General features: G+C 39.2%; 1 protein-coding gene across 5 annotated transcripts in view; it reads left to right on the top strand.

The window, feature by feature from the left end:
- PKIB (cAMP-dependent protein kinase inhibitor beta) overlaps positions 1-21,834 on the top strand; it is a 109,549-nt gene that overhangs the window by 84,522 nt on the left and 3,193 nt on the right. For 4 of the 5 annotated variants that reach the window (XM_070449890.1, XM_070449888.1, XM_070449887.1 and 1 more), the window contains one exon: positions 18,443-18,622. In XM_070449890.1, the coding sequence (XP_070305991.1) occupies positions 18,451-18,622 (172 nt within the window). In that variant the 5' untranslated portion in view covers positions 18,443-18,450. Of the gene's footprint in view, positions 1-15,211; positions 15,450-18,442; positions 18,623-21,834 lie in introns of all 5 variants that reach the window. The other variant, XM_070449885.1, reaches the window with a different exon arrangement.

The following is a 21,834-nucleotide window of genomic DNA, read 5'->3' as shown; positions in this document are numbered from 1 at the left end:
AGCACTCCACTTTGGGGTACCATTCTTCTGTTCCATATTTAAGAACAGGCCAAATAGGACTGTTAAATGGAGAAGCAGCGGGGATAACAACCCTTCACTCAGTTCCTCTTATATAGCAAATTTTAATCCCTGTAGATGTTGTTTTAAATTACCTTGAGTCATGTTAACTATTTTAACTGGGGGAAGGGGTGGGGGAAGTCATGGGTTCTTATTTTGTCAAGCCAATTTGTAAGTGTCAAAGCCTTAATTTGATTTTCATTTATTTTTCATTGGGTCAGAGTGTCCATGTCCATGCCTATGAGATATTTTAGAGCAATGAGTGCTTTAACCATGGGGAATTTAAGCAAGACAAAAAGTTCTGAAGTTTAAGGTGAGACATACCTATTTGTCCTCTCTTTTACATTCAGTGGCTCTCCTAAGTAAATACCCCATTATGGGAGATGTGATGTTTAGATTAAAGGGATTCTCAGGTATAATTGTAATTTTAGCCCTAATATTGGTTACAGACGTAAAGGTTTGTCACTTGGTGAATTTCAGCAGATGTTAGAGTTAATTAAAGCCCATTTGAAAAGGCATAGGAGCCTTTGAATGATGAGTGAACTCTCATCATTCGCTATGTAAATTCAATCAGTAAATTTTGAATTTTCAGTTGGGTCAAATTGTGGACCTTTGTTTTAGGTTGTTTTTGTATCAAGGTTTCTTTCTTTCCTTATTTTGTTTATATTGTTTTTGGTCACTAGATATACTTGGGGGTGAGGGATGATCCTCTCTACCTTGATTACATTTGTAAGTTACTTCCTCCAGAGACCCTCAAATTAGTAATATCAGAGTTGAAATGGTTGATTTATATGGTTTTAAGACCCTGGGCTTAGACTGGGTTTGAATTAACCTCTTCCTGTTACCACAAGGGTTCCCCTATAATCCCGAGTCAGGAGCTTTGTTGCCGTAGACATAGGCAGCAGAGTGGTCCAGGGGAAGAGTGCTGGGCCTACAGCCCAAGCACGATGGATCAGAACCATCCTCTGCTATGGTCCCTTTCCTAGTTCATGGGCTTCCTGTCTTGTTCTTTTTTTCTCTTTTCCTCTGTGCCAATTTCCTGGGAATATTTTGATTTTCTAGCCATGTAAAGTTGCAGTTTTCAGTTTGTGTCTGCACAATCACTGGTGGTGCAGACCTTCTGGGTGGTTCTGGGGAAAGGCTCAGGGGCCGAATGGCCTTCCTCATCAGTGGGCGCCGCTTCCTCCAGGGAATGTCAGTATCCCTCGGGTAAGTGTCCACATCAAGTAGAGTCATTTTATCCATGACTCACATGGAGGCCATAAGGCCCCTGACTGCAAGCTCAGCCCCCTGGTGTTCTGGAAAGCAGCAGTACTGAGCAAAGCCTCGGTGCAGTGGTGATGGGTTTTGCTTCAGGAGAGCAGTGGATGGGGCATCCCTGGTAGCTCAGCTGGTAAAGAATCTGCCTGCAGCGCGAATCCCAAGTTCGAATCCTGGGTCGGGAAGGTCCCTTGGAGAAGGGATAGGCTACCCACTCCAGTATTTTTGGACTTCCCTGGTGGCTGAGACTGTAAAGAATCCACCTGCAGTGTGGGACACTTGGGTTCAATCTCTGGGTTGGGAAGACCCCCTGGAGGAGGGCATGGCAACCACTCCAGTGTTCTTGCCTGGAGAATCCCCATGGAGAGAGGAGCCTGGCGGGCTGCAGCCTGTGGAGTCGCAAAGAGCCAGACCCCACTGGGCGACGAAGCACAGCACAGCTGTTGAGTACCACGGGCTCCTTCCTCCTTCTCCCACCCTTTTTTATTTCACCAGCCCCTGGGCCACAGGCCACCATGTGCTCCTAGATAACCCTGGGTGTCAGGAGAGCACAGGCAACTGCAGCAAGGCACGTGACAGCGCAGGAAGCCAGCAAGGCCACTACCCTTTGGTGAACAGCATCACTGGGATGCCGTGCTTAATTCTGTGGCGGGTGGTGGGCTCCTTTCTTCTCACAAACTTCATAAAAGGTGGTCTCTGGGCCTGTCACCCAAGCGTACAGTTACAGTGTCCGTCTAGTTCTCCAGGCAGCCAGGGACAGTCACCAGGCTAGACTCAGTGACCTAGCCTGACCTTGGTAAACAAGCCTGAAGTACCGACTGGTTATGGTGCTGTGTTTTCACGCCTTTCCAGGTGGGAGCCTCAGAGACCACCTGCCGGATAGGGACTAAACTTGCCAGCACCATTGTGCTCAGTTCAGTCCAGTTCAGTCGCTCAGCAGTGTCCGTGCTGGGTGTAGTCAATTAAGAGTTCTCATCTAGGAGACAGCGCATACAGGGGCCAAGAGAGAGCAGTTCAAACCTGCCGGAAATCGCTGGTTCCATCTCAGGCAACCTGCATCGTATCATGGAAGCAGATAAGTTGACCAAGAATGGTTAATTAAAACTGACTAGCTGTCCTCATTTGGGTATGTTGTGTGGTTCCTGACAGCACAGGGTTTTTTTTTAAATTAAATTTATTTCTTTTTAATTGAAGGATAATTGCCTTACAATATTGTCTCGTTTTCTGCCTAGCATCAACATGAATCAGCCATAGGTATACCTACATCCCCTCCCTCTTAAAGCTCCTTCCCACCTCCCTCCCCATCACACCCCTCCAGGTTGTTTCACAGCCTTGGTTTGAGTTCTCTGAGCCAAGCATCAAATTCCCATTGGCTGTCTGTTTTACATATGGTAATGTATATGTTCCCATGTTACTTCCTCCGAACATCCCACCCTCTCCTTCCTACCCCCACCCCTGTGTCCATAGGTCTGTTCTCTATGTCGACAGCAGGGTTTTTATTGCCTCTTATTCACGTCACTGATTAGGGCAAGGTTAGTGTCTTGAGGGTATGGGGATGGCTAAACACATAACACTTAACAGCACACGATTAGTCACGTATATTTACAGCCCAGGTAGAAGGACTCTGTGTGCTGTGCAGAGTCTTATGGGTGCTGTACTAAGTAGCAGAGTAAAAATCCAAGGACTGTGGGAGGCGGAATTGATAGTAACAAGAGGGTGTGGTGCCTTCTGGTTCTCACAAGAGGCTGTGATTGACTTGTTTGAATAATTCTGTAGGCTGATAGGAAACCACAAACCACCACTCAGGGATAAGCAGGAGCTGTGGGTGGTGCCTCTGATAAAGAGGGTTATTTAGCTAGCATACGTTATCCACAGGAGCAGAGTGTGGAGGGAAACTTATGATTCAGCCATTTGAAGCCCTTCTAGTTTTTGTAGATACCAGGCCAGCTTGTAATATTGAGGCTTAATTTTAGGCCTTACATCTCCTGGAAAAATGAATCTTGTGGTTGATCGTGAATTGGTTGGAAGTGTACACCAGAGAGAAGAAATTTTAATGTGGAAGTAACGATTTTACTTTGAATCACAGGACTATTTTCTGCTATGAAGGAAGAATAGGGATCTGCAAGTTAAAATAAGTTCTGTTAAAGAAGAATGCCTTTGTATTATTGCACATTTTTTTAAATGACTGAGTGAAATGAATATCTTGCTATTACTTGGATCAAAAATTATTGAAACTTAGAACTCACTTTACTGACACTATCGAAGGCTTAATGTCCTTTAAAAAAATCTTAGGATACAGCACCCTAAAATGTAGGATAAAATATTTTTGAAAGTCTTTTTAAGTGAATGTTTGTATTGGCAAATAAGAGAATACTTCATGAACCCAGAACATTCAGAAATCACAGGTCTAGAGGCAGGTTAGTCCTGTACCCAGAGACTTCCCTGGGATTCCTAGTGATTCACAGTTTCTGTTTTAAAGAGCTGTAATCTGGAGAAAAGAAAAGAAACTTTGGACCCACTCAAATTGAGAAATCAGATTAAGATAAAGGTTTAGTCTGCTCAAAGGATAATATCGCAATCCCTAACCTTCAAAGGAAGGCAGGAAGATTACCTTCCAGTCTTGGCCTTGCCTCGGGTAGCAAAGGGAAAAAGGGATATCTGCATCATTTATGACCGAAAGTGGAACCTCACTCAGGTTTGCAGCTCTGTAGTCTGTATAGTGTGAAAAGTTCCATGCCGAGAATTTAAAGCAAACCAATTTGGTAGTGCCCCAGATACCCAGTGCAGGCAAATTCACAGCCTATGTAGAAAAAAATACTTTAATTCAGGTCTTACGTAATTTTAAGGAAAACGCTTTAAAAAAAAAAAAAGACATGAGACCACAGTCCTAAATCGTAAAACATGCAAGGAAAGGAAATTCACCATGAGAAAGAGTCTGCATAAACAATAAGCAACAATCAGACTATAAAGAATTCAGATATTGGAATTATTTTTATAGCATAAAAAATGTTTAGTATATTTGAAGAGAAGTGAATATATTTATTTGTGACTAAGGAATAAGATACTATAATACAATAAGCAGACTTGAAAAACACATGGTCTAAAATGAAAAATATAATAATTAGAAATTAAAACTTGATATATAGCTTATACAACAGATTAGGCACGGATGAAGACCTAATACATGTATGTATTAGACGTAAATATATATCTATTTATTATAATGGTGGTGGTTTAGTTGCTAAAGTCGTGTCTGACTCTTGCAACCCTATGAGCTGTAGCCTGCCAGGCTCCTCTGTCCATGGGATTCTCCAGGCAAGAATACTGGAGTGGGTTGCCATTTCCTTCTCCAGGGGATCTTCCCAACTCAGGAATTGAATCTGGGTCTCCTGCATTGCAGGCAGATTCTTTACTGACTGAGCTTTGAGAGAAGCCCTTTAAGATATTTGTGACTATTTATTATAATAGACTCATGTTATTATGGAGACTGAGAAATCCCAACCCCTGCAGTCGGACGGCTGCATAGTGTTGTTGAGGAGTTGATAGTGTTGTTCTGCTCTGAGTATGAGGCCTGAGAAGCAGGAGAGCGGATAGTATAAGTTCCAGTCAAGTCTGAATCTGAAGGTAGGGGGACATGGATGGACACCTTAACAGAATACAGACACAAAGGGCATATTCTGTCTTACTCACTCAGCCTTTTGTTCCAGTAAGGTCTTCAGTGGATGTGATTACATTGGGCAGGCAGTCTGCTTTGCTCACTCTGCTGATCCAAATGTTAATCTCATCCAGAAATACCTCATAGGCACACCCACCCAGAATAATGATTAAGCAAATATCTCAGTACCCTGTAGCCTATTTCAAGTTGACCATAATTAATCATTACAATCAGAAAAGTTCTTAATAGCAAAAATGAAATAAAGTAGGCTAGGATGGTGAAGTGCTTATAGAAGGTAGCTTCAACCTAGAGTGGCATACCTTGCAAGAATGAAAATAAAATAGATTTTTTTCAGACATGCAAAGACCAGTAATGATCCCCATGCAGAAATTCCTAAAGGCTGGATTATATCCAGGAAGAAGGGGAGACTACGTCATAATTCAGTTGGACACAACTGAAGTGACTTAGTACACACGCATGTCATAATTGCAGTGTGCAAAAAAGAACATTGTGGAAATATTAGTTTTAATTGATGCTTTTGAACTGTGATGTTGGGGAAGACTCTTGAGAGTCCCTTGGACTGCAAAGAGATCAAGCCGGCCAATCCTAAAGGAAATCAGTCCTGAATATTCATTGGAAGGACTGATGCTGAAGCTGAAGCTCCAATACTTTGGTCACCTAATGCGAAGAACTGACTGATTGGTAAAGACCCTGAGGCTGGGAAAGATTGAAGGCAGGAGAAGGGGACAACAGAGGATGAGATGGTTGGGTGGCATCACCGACTCAATGGACATGAGTTTGAGCAAGCTCCAGGAGTTGGTGATGGACAGGGAGGCCTGGCGTGCTGCAGTCCATGAGGTTGCAAAGAGTTGGATACGACTAGAGCGACTGAACTGAACTGATGGATATATGAAATGAAGTGAAGTGAAAGTGTTAGTCACGCTTTGCAACCCCATGGACTGTAGCCCACCAGGCTCCTCTGTCCATGGAATTCTCCAGGCAAGGATACTGGAGTGGGTTGCCATGCTCTTCTTCAGGGGATCTTCTCAACCTGGGGACAGAACCTGGGCCTCTCGCATTGCAGGCAGATTCTTTACAGTCTGAGCCACCAATATAGAGGAATGTAATTCTTAAGAGAGATGTGCTAAAATATTTAGATATTAAAAAAAATTTAGATATAAAAGTGTTGGGTTATTAGCAACTTACTTTCAGGTGGTTGAATGAAAATTCTGCATATATGTGTATATGCTTAGAGAGAGAGATTAAATATAGCAAACTGTTAATAATTATTTAAATCAACTGGGGGTTATACCATGTTCCTTCAACAAGATTCATGGGAAGACACTCTAAGTTGAAGCCATTTATTTACTAATCCTAAAATTTTACTGTATTTGTATATAATCATATTATTTTAATAATCATTTTTTCTGTGATTGACAGAAACCTAGATATTGATGGTATCTTTCTCTGACTCCTCCAAGATTATCAGCGATAGTTAAAATCCTTAAAATAGTTACAGAGACCACATTAGTAGTTATATCCTTTGTCACAAATCAAGGGACCATATGTATATGTGTCTATTTCTGGAATCTATTTTATTATATTTTTCTATTTGTCTGTCCTTGAAAAATATAACACTATTTTAATAACTCATACTCTAATGAATTTTCATGTCTGAAAGTATCAAATTCTCAAACCTTGTAATGAATCTTCAGGACCGATGATGCCATCTTTTTTTCCTTCCTTTTAAGAAATGAAGCTATTCATGGTTTGCTGTATTTACAACACTTTTTTTTAAACTTATTCCTTCTATTATGGTGGGTTTTCTTACAAATGTTTCTTTTTAATAGCCTTCTAACTCCTTCACATCAGTCTCAATTTTCAGACAGTGCACCGTGTACGCATCTTTATGTGACTTGGGAGTTTTCATGGTTCCCTAGGGCTCACAGGAGTAAATGCAGTCTCCTTTATAATGAAATTCATCACAACTTGGGTTCTTGTTTTGACAGTGGTCCAACTTGTTTTCCCAAATCTTTGTGGCATAATGCTCTGTTATAGCCAGTGTTTCCTTTACCTTTATTTGTAACTTGCCTTCTACACTCCCATCTTCATGATTCAGCTAAAGATATTTCTTTGGCTTGGTAAAACCTTTTTATTTTCTTTATATCCTTCCAAATATTAAGGCCCAATATGTGTTCTATGGCTTCTGTGAAGTCTTTCTTAATTGCCGCACAAATCCAATAACATTTCCACGTTTGTTACAGTATTTTCCATTTTCCACTTATTTAAATATATCACACATTGACTTCTCTTTTTACATTTCTTTTAATATTGTTCTAGTTTAGGCTCTAAGTTGTGTCCTGACTCTGTTGTGAACTCATGGACTGAAGCCTGCCAGGTTCCTCTGTCCATGGAATTTCCCAGGAAAGAGTACTGGAGTGGGTTGCCATTTCCTTCTCCAGGGGATCTTCCTGATCCAGGAATCGATCCCCTGTCTCCTGCCTTAGCATGTGGTTTCTTTACCACTGGGCCACCAGGGAAGCCCGTTCTTTTAATATACATGTATTTTATTTGTACATTAGGTCACAGACTCTTTCTTCTAGAGTGAGAACCTTGTACTATGCTTCTTTTGTGTATCCCCACTGTGATTATCACAGTCTGTAGTCTTATTTGGCACTATTTACCCAGAATTCTGCACTGAGTTTAGGAGATATTAGATGCATATTAACAGTTTGTTGAATGAAGACTGAGGCTTTGTTCAACAAATATTTGGTGAGAGGTAACAGAAGGAGCAAGGGATGAGGTGTCAGATAAAATGAGTTCTGGTCTTGCCTCTGTTGCTTGCTAGCTGGGTTGCTTGTAGCCAAACCAGTTTACTTCAGTGATGCTGAGTTTCCTCTCTTTTACAATGAAGACAGTAATGACTTCCCCACGGCACAGAATTGCATGAGCTTATTCTCATTAAAGGACTTGAAAAGAGTGTGTACTCAACATATGCTTGTGCCATTTTGCATATTATGAAAATCTTCATTACAGAAAATTTGGAAAGCACAATAAAGTTCAAAGAAAAAAATATAAAACATTTATAATAATACTACTAGGAAAGAACCTACTGATAACATTTTGGTGTATTTCCCTTGCCATGTTTTTCTGTGCATATATTTTTAAATTAATTTGTATGTATGTGTATACACACACACACACATTTATATATAGGTTTTGGACATTTTTGTTATGTCAGTTAAATATATTTTAGATATAGTTTTTCAAGAGGACTTTTTTTCTGTTGAGCTTATATAACATAAAAATAACAAAATTTTTTAGTTTTAAAAGTTCTTTGTAAAACTTAAATGCATTCATATAAATAATTTTCCTTTTATTAATTGTCGATTGATACAAATATGCATAATTTGATGAACAGAAATATTTCAATGGTATGATTTTTCTTTCTGAAGTACTTGCTATTTTATTGGGAATTTCTTTGGCCTATATGACCCAGAAAAATTCTCAAAACAATTAAAAAATTTTTCTCACTGTGATCGTGACTGAATATTGGGCTTGATGAAACTCTGCAGTGATTTCTTCTTCTGCAAAGAAAATTAAAATACTGAGGAGAACTCAGGGAGCAAATCAGAACTTGAAAAGGTTCAATCATTTCACTGCTTTTCTCAGTTGGAAGGAAGAAGAAACATGAAAATTAAACTCTTTCAAATAGGCATTAAGAGACATCCCAGAGAATTTTTCTTTGACTTGAGGAAGTAGAAAAAAAAATCACACTGGAACTTTTAAAGTTGTATACATTTAAAGTCTTTTACCTATATCTTAACATTATTTATTCAATTTAATTAGGAAAAGTTTGTGAATGATTTCAGTCGTTAACTCTTACTTTTGCTATTGTATTTGACTTTTGGCTATGCATATTTTATATAGTTGGTATATACACTGAAATTTTAGCTTTCTAGGAATTTTTCTTTTTCAAAACTTTTGTTAAAAATTTAGAATTATTTTGGCCTGGAAAAGATTGTAGTTCTAAGCTGTAGTAGCACTATGATACAAAATAAGTGTAATCTAACTTTGAAATGCATACAAGGTATGTATATGGTATGCTTGTGTATGTGGGCAATGAAAAAATTCTGGAAGAATGGTCACCAGAATTTTAACAGCGCTTTCATAGTGGGATGTAAGACAATGTGTTTCCTCTCTTTGATGCTTTTCAAAATTGTCATTTCCCCCCAATAATGAGCATACATTATTTTCCTATGCAAAAAGAAAATAATTCATTTTGAAAAAGAGAAGTGGAAAGGTAATTGTTTCACTCGATAAACACATTTTATGTAGTAGCTACCAAGTGCCAGGCATAGTTTCAGTGTATTTATCAGTGAAAAAATTCTACAAAAACCTCTGCCTTTGTAGAACTTACATCCGAGTAGAGGGACATAGACGGTAAACAACAAGTACGAATCTAATGAATGGTGATATATGCTGGAAGCTACGAAGGACATCGGGAATGGAGAGCAAGGCAGAGAAGATTAGGGGCTCCAGGGAGGAGATGCCACTGAATGGTGTGGTTGGGACGGGTCTGTCTGCAAAGGCAGACCCCTCTCACATATAATCTTCTGCGACCCTTCTTTCCTCACCATATTATGTCATTATGTTATTACTCAGGTGAAGAATTCTTTTTCAGAAATCATGAAGAAAGTGAGAATTCCAACCCTATGTTACCTGTTAAGGAAACACTTAAAAGAGGGTTTGTTGCTTCAAGTGTATGGAGAATTCACCTTCTGGGAGAAACTGTCTTAATGAACAGAATAAGGGAAATATGACTTTCCCTGACAGGTGGCTTAATGTGGTATAGATGTGGCAGAAAGGTAGCCAACTTTGAGGGGTGTGTGTGTGTGTGTGGCTGAGATGGACAATAAAGATGGAGGAAGGGAGATTGTAAATAAATTTTTTTTTTAATGCTCTTTCTTTTTTTTAAACACCAAGTTTCTGGCAGTGTCTCAGAGTCAATCCCGTTTTGTCTTTATAACTCACAACATCAGACACTGTCTCTAGAGCTTCATCCACACCATAGTTTAACAGGGTAATTGATGTTCATAATGATAATCTATTATAGTGCCTGTAAATTAATATGACTGATTTCTAAACAAATTTCATTTGGGTAGTTGTTAACTAGGCACATTTATCATTTATATTCATTAGTTTGGTTCAAGGTGGTAGACTAGATACTTTTAATCCTACTTCAGATAAATGTGGAGACTTAATTAACTGGGAAGCCTTGCTGGAAGTCGCAAGTCTGTTGGAAGGCAGAGCAGGATTCAGCATCAGGGTTGTTCATTTTCAGGTGAACACACATTTCATTGCACCATATGGACTTCTTAACAATCATGAGAGCTAATTTAAGGGCACTCATTCCAAGGATGTACTAATGCCATTCAGTAATGCTGTTACTGCTCACAACTCCGCTTTGAAACCTTCATGTGCAGTAGTTTTCTTCTGAATATATGCAGCTCTAAACTACTTAAGGAGGCTTGAAAAGAACCTGAAGTGCGGTGAAAGAAATGGATGAACAAATGGGACATGCAGTTGATATTAATGATTTAGAAGTATAAAACATAATGTATTTTAAATACTATATTATTTTATCATTACATTTTCTATGAATATAAAATGAGTTGCACTTATGAAGTCACAAAAATATTTTGGGAGGTGGAATAAATATGTAGCTTCTGAAAGTAATTACTTTGATAGCTATGATACACATTAGTATGTATACGTTTTTGTAAAAAGAGTTCTATTTTTCTGTATCACAATGTAGTTTTCCTTTGGAAGACAGATAAAGCATATACATATATGTTATGAAGTTTTCTGAAATAAAAGTATGCAGTTGAAAGTGTCCATGCTTAAGTTATTACTTTAAATTACCTTTAAATTGGAAGAGTCATTACAGGGCTCTTTTTCATCATCACTGTTTCACCCTCGATAGTAATCGTAGGCAAAGAAAATAAATGCAGAAGATAAAAGGGCTTTATTTTTCCTCTTGTTAAGAGTGAAAACGGTAAAAGAGAATTAGCTGGGTAAGTTAAAACTATAGAATTTGATCTTTTAAGGTATTAGAGGATTTCATGTTTGGGCAAGGGAAAGCTGATGAATTGGATGTAACTGACTTTGTTGACAAGTCTGTTCATGGTTAGCAGACATTTGGTCCTGTCCAAAGCGCCATGAGACATTTGGTCCTCCTCTGAAAGTCTTTGAAATTTCTGTGTATGCTCAGTCATGTCCAACTCTTTGTGACGCCATAGACTATAGCCCACCAGGCTTCTCTGTCCATGGGATTCTCCAGGCAAGAATATTGGAGTGAGTTGCCATTTCCTTCTCCAGGGGATCTCCTGACCCAGGGATTGACTCCAGGTCTCTTGCATTAGCAGGAGGATTCTTTATCACTTTGCCACCTGGAAAGCATCTGTGAGCATATTTGGTTTTGGACATGACCAAATATGGACCTTTCATATGGACCAAGTAAATGTCTCCATGGATGTTTTGGAAAGGACGAAATATGAACAAATATCAAGGACCTTTTGGTATGGAACAGTTGTCTTACAGATGTTTCAGACAGGATTGAATGATCCTGCAAGGCTGTTCAGTTTAATGTATATGGATCTTTTCTAGAAGGTTGGTATCTGGAGAGTGTAACTCTCAGATGCCCTGGATGCGGGTGCTTCTGTAAGAGTTTGTGTATTAGCTACTACTCTGCATTTGACAAACATCATTACTTACACCTGCAGGGCATTGTATTTGCCATAGTCCACAGCCTACCTCCAAAGCTATTTTAATGTTAATGCAACAAATTTCATTGTAATATTTCATAATTGAACTTCCAGCCTTTATTAATAGTATTGTTAATTAAAAACACCTTCACTGACTGTGTTTGCCTGCTCATAATGTATAGGTGTCAGCTATTAATTCAACATTTAGCAAATTCATTGGGCATCTGTGTTGCAGTCCATGTACCAGGCAGAGGCATAGAAAGCCATCTCTACTGTGACCACATTGGTCAGAGTCAGCTTCCCTTTCTCTCCTTCCTATTGACGTCATCAAAAGTCACTTGACATTTAAAAACCACTGTCTCATTAAAAGGGGAACTGACTTCTCAGGCCCCTGTGTTCACTCTGAGACAGGAAGGGTGTAGACAAACCATATGAATCTTCAAAATTGTATGATTTTCTCACTCGTGCAAAATCGGGCTTCTGTGAGTTTGGAGAGTCTTTGTGCCCCTTTTGAAGTCTAAGAACATTTTGTGTCCAAGTGTGGTTGGAAAGAGTCAGGATGAGAAGTGGATGGTTTGAGGGCAGCCTCTTGCTGGAACTTGCTTGCTCATTCTCTGGGACCCTACTCAGAGACTGTTTTCACTCTGAAGTCTGTCCTCATTTCTCTTGAAGTTAACCACACCTCCTCCGTGCACACAGGGGAGCTGCTTGCCATGTAACTTTTCCAGGTCTCCAGGTGAGGCAGGGGAATTCCTCCTCACTTATCGTGGCAAGTCCCATATTAACTGTGACCCCCACGCTCAAGGGAGTTCCATGGTTTGTTGCAGTTAATCTTTTCTACCTGTATCCACATCAGTCTATATTGTTATCCCTAGCTTAGTATAGCAAGCGTCATTGTGCAGGAAAGACTCTCAGTTTTGTTTACTATTTTACTCTCAAGATTATGGGAAAATGAGTTTGTGCATTTTAAATTCTATAGGTTTAAGCTGTCCAAAATTTTCGGTGATAAGAATAGCTTCTATGTACCTACAAATATGATCTTTCCTGGTGGCTCAGATGGTAAAGAATCTGCCTGCAATGCTGGAGACTGGGCTTCGATCCCTGGGTTGAGAAGATCTCCTGGAGAAGGGCATGGCAACCCACTCCAGTATTCTTGCCTGGAGAGTTTGCATGGACAGAAGAGCCGGGAGGGCTACAGCCCATGGGGTTTCAAAGAGTCAGACATGACTGAAAGACCAAGCACAGCACAGCAGCACATATTAAAGGACTTTTTAGAAGCAGAGACTTTTACTTAATTTACGAAGAATAAGATTTAAGGTCAAGAAGTAAACTGAAAAGATCAGAATGTGTTTGATCTTACTGGACTATGGGTGCCTCTTTGTATCCTGTGAATCTAGCACAGGGCCTGGCACTTATGATATAGTAAGAGCTTGATAAATGTTGACTGGATGAATAATTGTCTGTGTTCATTGGTCCACATTAAGAGGCAATTGTTGTTGGTTTTTTTACCTTGTTTGGAAGAGATTAGTATGTTCCAAGACAGAAAATCAAACCAGAAAAATTTAGCATAAGGTATTAAGGCATTGAAAGCAGGAGAAAGAGACATGAGGAATTTGGTTATTAGCTGAGACCACTGTGTGTGTGTGTGTGTGTGTGTGTGTGTCCCTCTTTCTGTCTTTCAGCCAGAAAAGCACCGGCTTTCCAAAATACATGCTCTTCCTCTGTTTGTTTAAGTGTTTTTTCAGATAGCCTGATTCATCCTTACAGAGAACTGATTTAGTGGTTGAGGAGTTTATTTCAAGTCCTACATGCAGGATGAGGTTTCTCTGTAAGAGATGAGGTGACTGATACGGATGCAGAGATTAGAAAAAAAAAAAATAAAGGTATCCACCTCCTTGTGGCTTTGGCTTCAAATAATGAAGCTTGAGAAAAGAATGAATGTGAGCAAAGAAGACGGACCATATCAGTTGAAAGGGAAAGAGATTGCAAAAATTTCTACTTGTTTACACTATGTTTATAACATACTAACAAACATACTCTTAGCAGGCACTTTTGAGCTCACTGGGAGCTGACTAGTGGTTTATATATAAATTTATTTTTTTCCAGTGTTTCATTTGTAAGCTTGACTGTCTTTGTCTTCTTCAGCTGTGTGGTGTTGCGTTTTCATGTTTTGGAGACTGCAAAGATCCTGACCTGTGTATATGTGCTTGTGTAATGGTCTTTTGTTAAGGCATCTGGGAAATTGTGTATTTTCAATAGAGAAGAAATTGTGTCCCAGGAGTTTGTAAATCACATTGTCTTGTGGTGGGCTGTGCAAAGACTTCTGTGAAACCTCCCAACGTCCAAATGGTTCCAGCTCCGGTGAGCGGCCACCATTGACAAAGCAGAACTCATCCAGGTCCCACTGCTAAGAAGAAGCGGAAGAGCGGCTAGTGAGTCAGCTGCCTTGGTGAGCAACCGTAAACACAGTTAGCTTTAAGCCCAGCAAATTAAAAGAACCTGCAAGTTAATCTCTTTTGTTTTTCTTAGTAGTGTTTGCTCACCTTTCTGTGGGTTCTATATTTTTTAAACATCACAAAGCATTGAAGAGAGCAATTCTCTCTACTTTGTATATATGTGTATACATCTATGTATGCTCAGCTGCTAAGTCATGTCCAACTCTTTTGCAACCCTATGGACTGTAGTTCGCCAGGCTCCTCTGTTCATGGGATTTCCCAGGCAAGAACACTGGAGTGGGTTGCCATTTCCTCCTCCAGGGGATCTTCCTGACCCAGGGATCAAACCTGCATCTCCTGCATTGGTAGGTGGATTCTTTAGCGCAGCGCCACCTGGGAAACCCTGTGTAGATATATATGTGTATATGATATGTGTGTATATATATTGATTGCACCCTGTACACACACACACACACATATATATATAACATGTATGTATATATATATATTGATTGCATATGCAATCAATATTGCATAGGATAGTAACAACGGATAAGTAAGATGACTAATTGGGGTAGGGAGAGACTTTCACTTGAAGATACACTATTTTGGGTAAAATTGTCAAAGTGTTACTTTTAGAGCCTTGGTATGTTAGAGTATCTGTGTGTTTCATAATTTTTCCAGGTGAATGTTTCAATTCCTTTACATATTATTTAATTTTAACACTTTATTACAGGTTAAAATATGTAAGGAGATACCAAAAGTGGTTAATATTCTCCTTCTTCTTTCTTAAATTCCTAACTAGTACTTTCATTCTTTTTTTAAGTTCAAATGACATTATATTCATTGCTTTTTTTCCTTTCCCTCCATGCTGTCATTACTGCTTTTTAAGCTTGTTTTATTTCACATTCTATCAAGAACATATCTCCATAAGTAGATCTGACTGGATCTTACACATTCTTTTTAAGAGCCATAAAATATCCAGTAATATAATAGATATGATTTATTCAACCCTTCTTTTCTTGATGTACTTTCAGATTATTTCTAATGCTGCAACAAACGTACCAGGGAATTAAAAGAGCCCAGTTCAGAATCACCTTGTGTATTCAGACACTTCCCAGTGCTGTCTAAGTCACCAAAATCAGATGACTTCACTATAGAAAGCCGATGGGCTGGGCTTGTCTTGTGGTGGAGCCTAATATCCTGGTCACTCAGCATCAGTCACAGGCTCTGAAAGGAAGATGGTGCCCAGTGAGAGTTTGGAAATGGACCAAGGAAAGTTCTGCAGTAAAGTAACCTGTTGTTTGACCTTCTGCATATCCAGTTTTGTTTTGATCTTAAATGGTAGTTAATGATTATAACATTGACCGACTTTTAGTTTTGTGATAGTCTTGTTTTCTAATACCAATCAACAAAAAAGGACTAATTTAGAAAGCCTATGCAGAAATAACAGTATAAAGGCAAAAACAAAAACTTTCAAAATAGGAGTCAATAGCAATGAAAAATCTTGGAGCTCAGAATTTTTTCTTTCATGTTGATGACCCACCCTCCAGGCCACCTTTTGGAAGTTTTCTTTCAATATGCAAATTCTAACTCAAGACTCCTTTGACATATCCCATCTTGCTAAACATAAAATATATAACATTTAAGTATTTTAAAGAGTGTGTCTTAATATTCTTATATCTATTGTTATTTTCAGTGTTAAGATTTTGGACTGTCAGGACAGTAAGAATCAAGGTATTCATGGAGCTTCTCTTCCAAACTTAGCATGAAGTTGCTTCCTAGAAATAAACAGTTGATTGTGGTCATGGCTTCTTGTGTGATGTTAATTGGCTGAGGACAGAATAGGGGCCTGCACATGGGGGTCTGTTCCCTAGCTAATGTCAAGTGTCCCTCACAAGCTGTAGAGAAGTGATCCTAATTGAAATTTGTCTATCGTAAGTCTGGGATGGGGGGCACGTGAATAACCAGAGGTTCAAGCCAGAAAGGAATACCTATGCAAAAACAGGGAATTTCTTTTTCTTTCAACACAAATGTATATAGAGTTGACCTTTAAACAGCATGGAAGTTAAGGGCATCGACTGCCATTCATCTGAAAACCTGTGTATAATGTTACAGTCGGCTCTCTGCATCAGCAGTTCTCTACCTCAGGATTCAACCAACCATGGATTGTGTAGCACTGTAGAACATACTAATTGGAAAAAACCCACATATAAATGGTCTTGTGCAGTTTAAACCTGTGTCATTCAAGGATCACCTGTATATAATTTTTTTTCTATTTAAAAAGTAATGAAGGGCAGAATCAGAATTGGCTGTTGTATGGCTGTCTGTGTATATCACCAGAGTTTAGAAGGATGATTTTGTAGTAACCCATGTCATCTTGCTTTCAGAATGAACTGAAACTGAATTTGCAACCTTGCGTGCTAGGTTAGGAGTTGTTCAACTCGAAATAAGTCACTTAACCTTTCTGAGCCCCAGTTTCCACATTCATATAGTGAGAGTTATTACTCACTACCTCATTGGGTTATTGGGAGATTTATCTGAGATAATACATGTGAAAATGTTTGTGCAGTATTGAATAAATTCTGCTTTCCCTTTTTTAAAACTCAAGAGGTCTTTCAATAAGATGTTTGTTGTTAGGACCAAAGGGGATACATAGAGGTGGTAGTATAAATAAAACTTAGTGAGAGATGAATAATGATGCCAATAATCAGACATATGGTTTTATAGTTAGAAAGAATTTCCATGTTCTTTGTTTCATCTGTTCTTCTGTAGAATCCTGTGAATCAGTCAGGCTAATTATATAGGTGAGGAACTGCAACTCAGAGAAATTAATTCAATTAACCAATATCATCTTGTGGGTCTAGCATGGAGTGTTCTTTCTGACTAACAGTCCAGTTACTTGATGTTGTCAGTGCCAGACAATTGGCAAACACCCAAAAGTTAGAAGTCCAAAATAATGTCTGAAAATCTAGCATTGTTCTCAGCTTTACCATGATTCCTTTAGAGATGAGAGCATCTGGGCCCACATGAAGCTCCGTGTGCATTTTTGGGGTCCTGTGAACCAAAGAAAGAGTGTTTTTGATATCAGATGCACCATAATTTGTGACTCTTTTCACTTCATGTTTACCATTTCCTGAATTGCAGTTAACTGGTTGGGAAAGACTCCCTTCTAACTTCAGTGAAAGGTTTGATTTGCTTCGTGTAGGTCAAGGTTCATCTATTTCGGCCATTAGGTGCCACAGATGAGTTTCTTCATCCATTGGTTGATACTCAGCACATTCTATGTGAGGATGTTGTCTATCCTAGTATGTATATCCTTTCTTCTCCCCTTGGAGTGTGCAAGTCCCCTAAAAATGGAGACTAAATCCTTTTTTTTGTACTCTCAAGGCCCAGCTGAGAGCCTAGCATTTACTGGATTCTCAAAAAAAGAGAAAATTCCTGCTGCAGCTGCTGCTTTTGAGATACTATTCATTGTTGACTTCTTAGGAGAGTTTTCATTAGAAAACATCATATGAAAGAAAGGGCTCATTTTAGAATAAGCAATGTCTGCTACCTCCCTCCCTGTATAGTGAATGGTCTCTTGAGAATTCTTTCATAGAGGCAATTGCTGGGAAGATAAATGATGTTTAGGAAGGCACTAGTAATTGACCTGTCCACTTGAAGGCAAGAAAAGGTAACACAGGTTCTACCCTCCCAAACACAAACATGAGACTGTTGAAAATTATGCCTGAAGCTAGAGCAGATAGACAAACAGCTGCCACTGGGGTAAAAAGGCTTTGAGATAAAGTTGAATTTCTTATTTCTAAAGAGGAAGAACAGAGTGTTGTTTTGTTTGGTCCTTACAAATTATAGTGATTTGGTTTCAGCCTGAACAATCACCACAAGCAAATACTGGCAGGCAGAGTCTCCATGGGAGTGGCCAAACAAATCTGTTTGCATTTCCTCCCAAGCCCTCATTTGGCTGATCCAGCCATAGAAAAGCAGAACAAAAGGCAAGAGATTACTGCACCCTAAAGCATCCAAGTGCTCCTTTGGGCTCTGCAGTTATTTATAGCCATCTGGCTCCCACTGAGGCCTTCCTGTTCCATCCAGTGATTGTACAAATGTGCAAATAAAAGCTCCAGGACCTTGATGCAGGGTGCAGTCAATGATTAGATTCTCAAGGCTTCTGTGTTGTTGATGTAGCCATGGCTTTTAACCATTAGTGTGAACGTGGATCTTGGAATAGGCTCATCTTCGTCTTCATGTGCACATTCTATTTGTAGATGTTACTATGAGGACAGATTCACCCAAAATGACGGATGTGGAGCCTGTGGTCAACAATTTTGCGTCATCAGCACGGGCAGGTCGCCGAAATGCTGTCCCAGACATCCAGGGTTCAACAGCTGCAGGCGGGACCTCAGAGGAGTTGCCCGTCAAACTGGAAGCCCTATCCGTGAAGGAAGGTAACACTCAAAATCCTCTTAGAATCAGTGGTATTTCTCTCTTCCTCATCCTTTCCTCGGGAACCATCTCCCCTTTAACTAGTTAAACTTGTTTACTAAGATCTCTCAGCTTTTGTTTAAAGCTAAGTAAATCTCTCCAGTGTTTCAGAAAGTGGCCTTCTCTCTTTAATCTCCTGATGTAAATGTGGAAACTGAACATTTACTTATTCGTTGGGTATGTATAGTTATGCACAGTGCTAGTGTTTGGGAATACAAAGGTGGACAGTTATAATCCCTTCTTTCAACCAGCTTACAAAATTTTTTGAGTTGCTCTCAGAAATAATTTTCCTTCTGCCATCCGTTGGCAAATCACTGTGGAAGCTTCTGCTCCATCGTGGTATTCTACAAGCTCTTCTATTTATCGTATCTCAGAATAAATTTATTATCAATTAGAGATGAGAACTTTAAGGTGGGTGTTTGTATAAAGGTTGACCTTTCCCTAACCAGTAGAAAAAGTTGGATTCGGAAAAAGCAAGAGCTATCAAACCCCTGTAGGAAAATCTTGAGTCTTTCACCTCACTGCTTATACACTGTTCTTAAATCTTCTAGTGTTTAGTTCTGTGAAAATAAGTATAATAATACTGTATCCCATTTTAGACTTCAAAGTGGACTCCAGTTTGTGTGTTTATTGTGTTTATTCCTAGTGGCAGTGAGGCAGGAGAGAGCTGGAAGCTCCGAACTTCTACCCTATTCATATGAGCCCCAGAAAAGGGCTCCTAGTTCTTTGCCTCAGGAGGTCACTTTCTCCCTGGCAAAGTTACAGACTTCCCAAATGTTCCTGCTATGATCTCTATGAAATACTTTTATCCTTGTTAGGCCAGGGACTGTGGCCAGACCCTGGAGTCTGGTTGGACTTACCTTTTTGATTGAGTTACCTCACTTTTTTCTAAAAGTAATTTCATGTCTCTTAAGGGACTCTATAAATAACAGAAAATATATATATATATATACATACCCATAAATTATCATAAGATAAAAGATGAAGGAAATTAAAGAAAGAAGATAAAATATGTGTAGTGCTTTTGGCTTTTAAGTTCAAAAGTATAATATGATTATGGTTATCAGGGCTTGAAGGACCATTCTTAACTTGTGAGGTAGAGAATATAAGTTATTTGTTCGTGTAACAGGTCTAATTAAAGTGGATAGCCCCTAAACACATGCACAGAACTTTAATGCTTATTGACATTATTTAGTTAAACAAAAGAGAACAAATATACGGTATGAAAGTTAGTAGAGTCTTCATTTTATCTTGTTCACTGGAAGAGACTGTTATCTGAAAGAATACTGTTTCTATTTTTATACTTTCCTTTAAACCATTTTCAAATAAAGTTGAAGATACTAAGAAAATCCAAATGTTAAAAGTGAATTAACATGTAATACCAGATGTTAAAGAAAACACAGAAGGAAGTAAATTTATATGTGTAGATGGCCTTGATAATGTGTCACTAACAAAGTTATATATAAATAGCTTTAAGGTCTGCTTTTGGTTGTTGTTGTTAGCTAAGTACAGACATTCAGGATTTAAAATTGTTTTTAAAGCGGTTGCAGTTTTCAATTGCTAATAATAACAAAAATCTGGGGTCTGTCTCAGACACTGTGGTTTCAATGTTTTTAGTCATTTAAAAATAGAAATTTTGGGAAAGATCTTCAAGTTTCCCTTCGATCAGTCCTGTTTTGGTTTTCTTTTTTGATATTCTTAAGTGGGAAGAAATCTAGGCTGTCAGACATCCTACATCTTACATGAAATTAACCTGCCTAAAATCTTCATAGTTCACAATCTGTCTTAATCTATCCCTTAAAAATTGATAACTATGGTAGGGAGGACAATGATGCCTTATAACATATCAGCAAGAGGTGACAGAGGGTGGCAGCTTAGGAAACTAAATGTCACAGAGGGCCTCTCTCACCTTCCACCATCTCTTAACTACTCATTTGATCCATCATTTATCTTAGTGGCCAGTGTGAACAATGTGGAATACCCAGGTTCTATCCCTGGCTCGGAAAGATTCCCCTGGAGGAGGAAATGGCAACCCACTCCAGTATTCTTGCCTGGAGACATATTCTGTCAGAGAATTAAAATAGGATGCTGTGGTAGAGAGTTACTGGGTGGCTCCTTTAGGTTGAGAAATTCAGGAAGTCCTAACTGAAATAATATTTTGGGTAACAACTGAATGGTCCAGGCAGGAAAGTAAGAGGGAAGGACATTCTTCGTAGAAGGAACAGCTTGTATAAAGCTCTTAGAGTGGAATGAGATGGACATATCAAGAAACATAAAATCTGGCCACAGGTGAGAAGGGAGAATAGAGATGACATTGGAGAGTAAGCAAGGAATAGCTTTCTTAGGGCTTTAGAAACCTGGGTGAATAAAGAGGATTTTATTCTAAATGTGAGGGAGATGATATTCATGTTTGAATATTTGAATATCCACTTTGTTACGTGAGGAATGGACTGTAGGAGAGAAATAACAGGTGTAGTGGAGTTAGGAGGTGCACTCCCCATTAGGAAATCTTTGTGGGCCAAATTAAACATTCAGACTCATAAGACCACATTTGGCGGCAGTCTGATCAAAAGTATACAGGTTTAGAAACACAGCGGGCCAGAAGAGCCACATGACATCATCTCCTTCTGTGTGGGTCCCCGCAGAAGTCCATATAAGCAGTCATGGGGGCTAGTCTCTGTGCATCCCCACCCCACCACTCACTGAGAACTCAGGCGCAAGGCGACAAGATTTGCACCAATGGGAGCAATGGTGGGTTAGAAGCCTCATGTCCCAGGGAGTTAATACTTTGCAGTTAAGTCCATGGACACTACAAGAGACATGCTCAGTTACAAGAGTCATGACCTTTATGGAATCCCAGTGCTATGGTTCCCTACCAGTTAGCATATAGTTTCTCTCAGTACAGGTGTATTTTACCATTTGGGTCATTTCTACCATACACTTACTAACCGTGCTGACATACCAACATAATCTGGTTTCCAGGGTAACAGAGCTAGAAAATTAATCTCAGGTCAAATTTGCCATTAGAGCAGGAGAAAGGATTCGTTAAGCTTTTACCCATGGAACAGTTGCAGAAATCTAGTGAGAGATGATGGCTTTGAATAGGTTATGAAGATGGATGGAATTGGGTGGGTTTGGGATATGTTTTATAGGCACAATTCATAGGACTTAATGA

The sequence above is a fragment of the Odocoileus virginianus genome, chromosome 19 (genome assembly GCF_023699985.2).
Source record: "Odocoileus virginianus isolate 20LAN1187 ecotype Illinois chromosome 19, Ovbor_1.2, whole genome shotgun sequence".
Lineage (NCBI taxonomy): Eukaryota > Metazoa > Chordata > Mammalia > Artiodactyla > Cervidae > Odocoileus > Odocoileus virginianus.
Note: the sequence above shows the minus strand (reverse complement) of the source record. Positions and strands in the feature narration are given on the sequence as shown.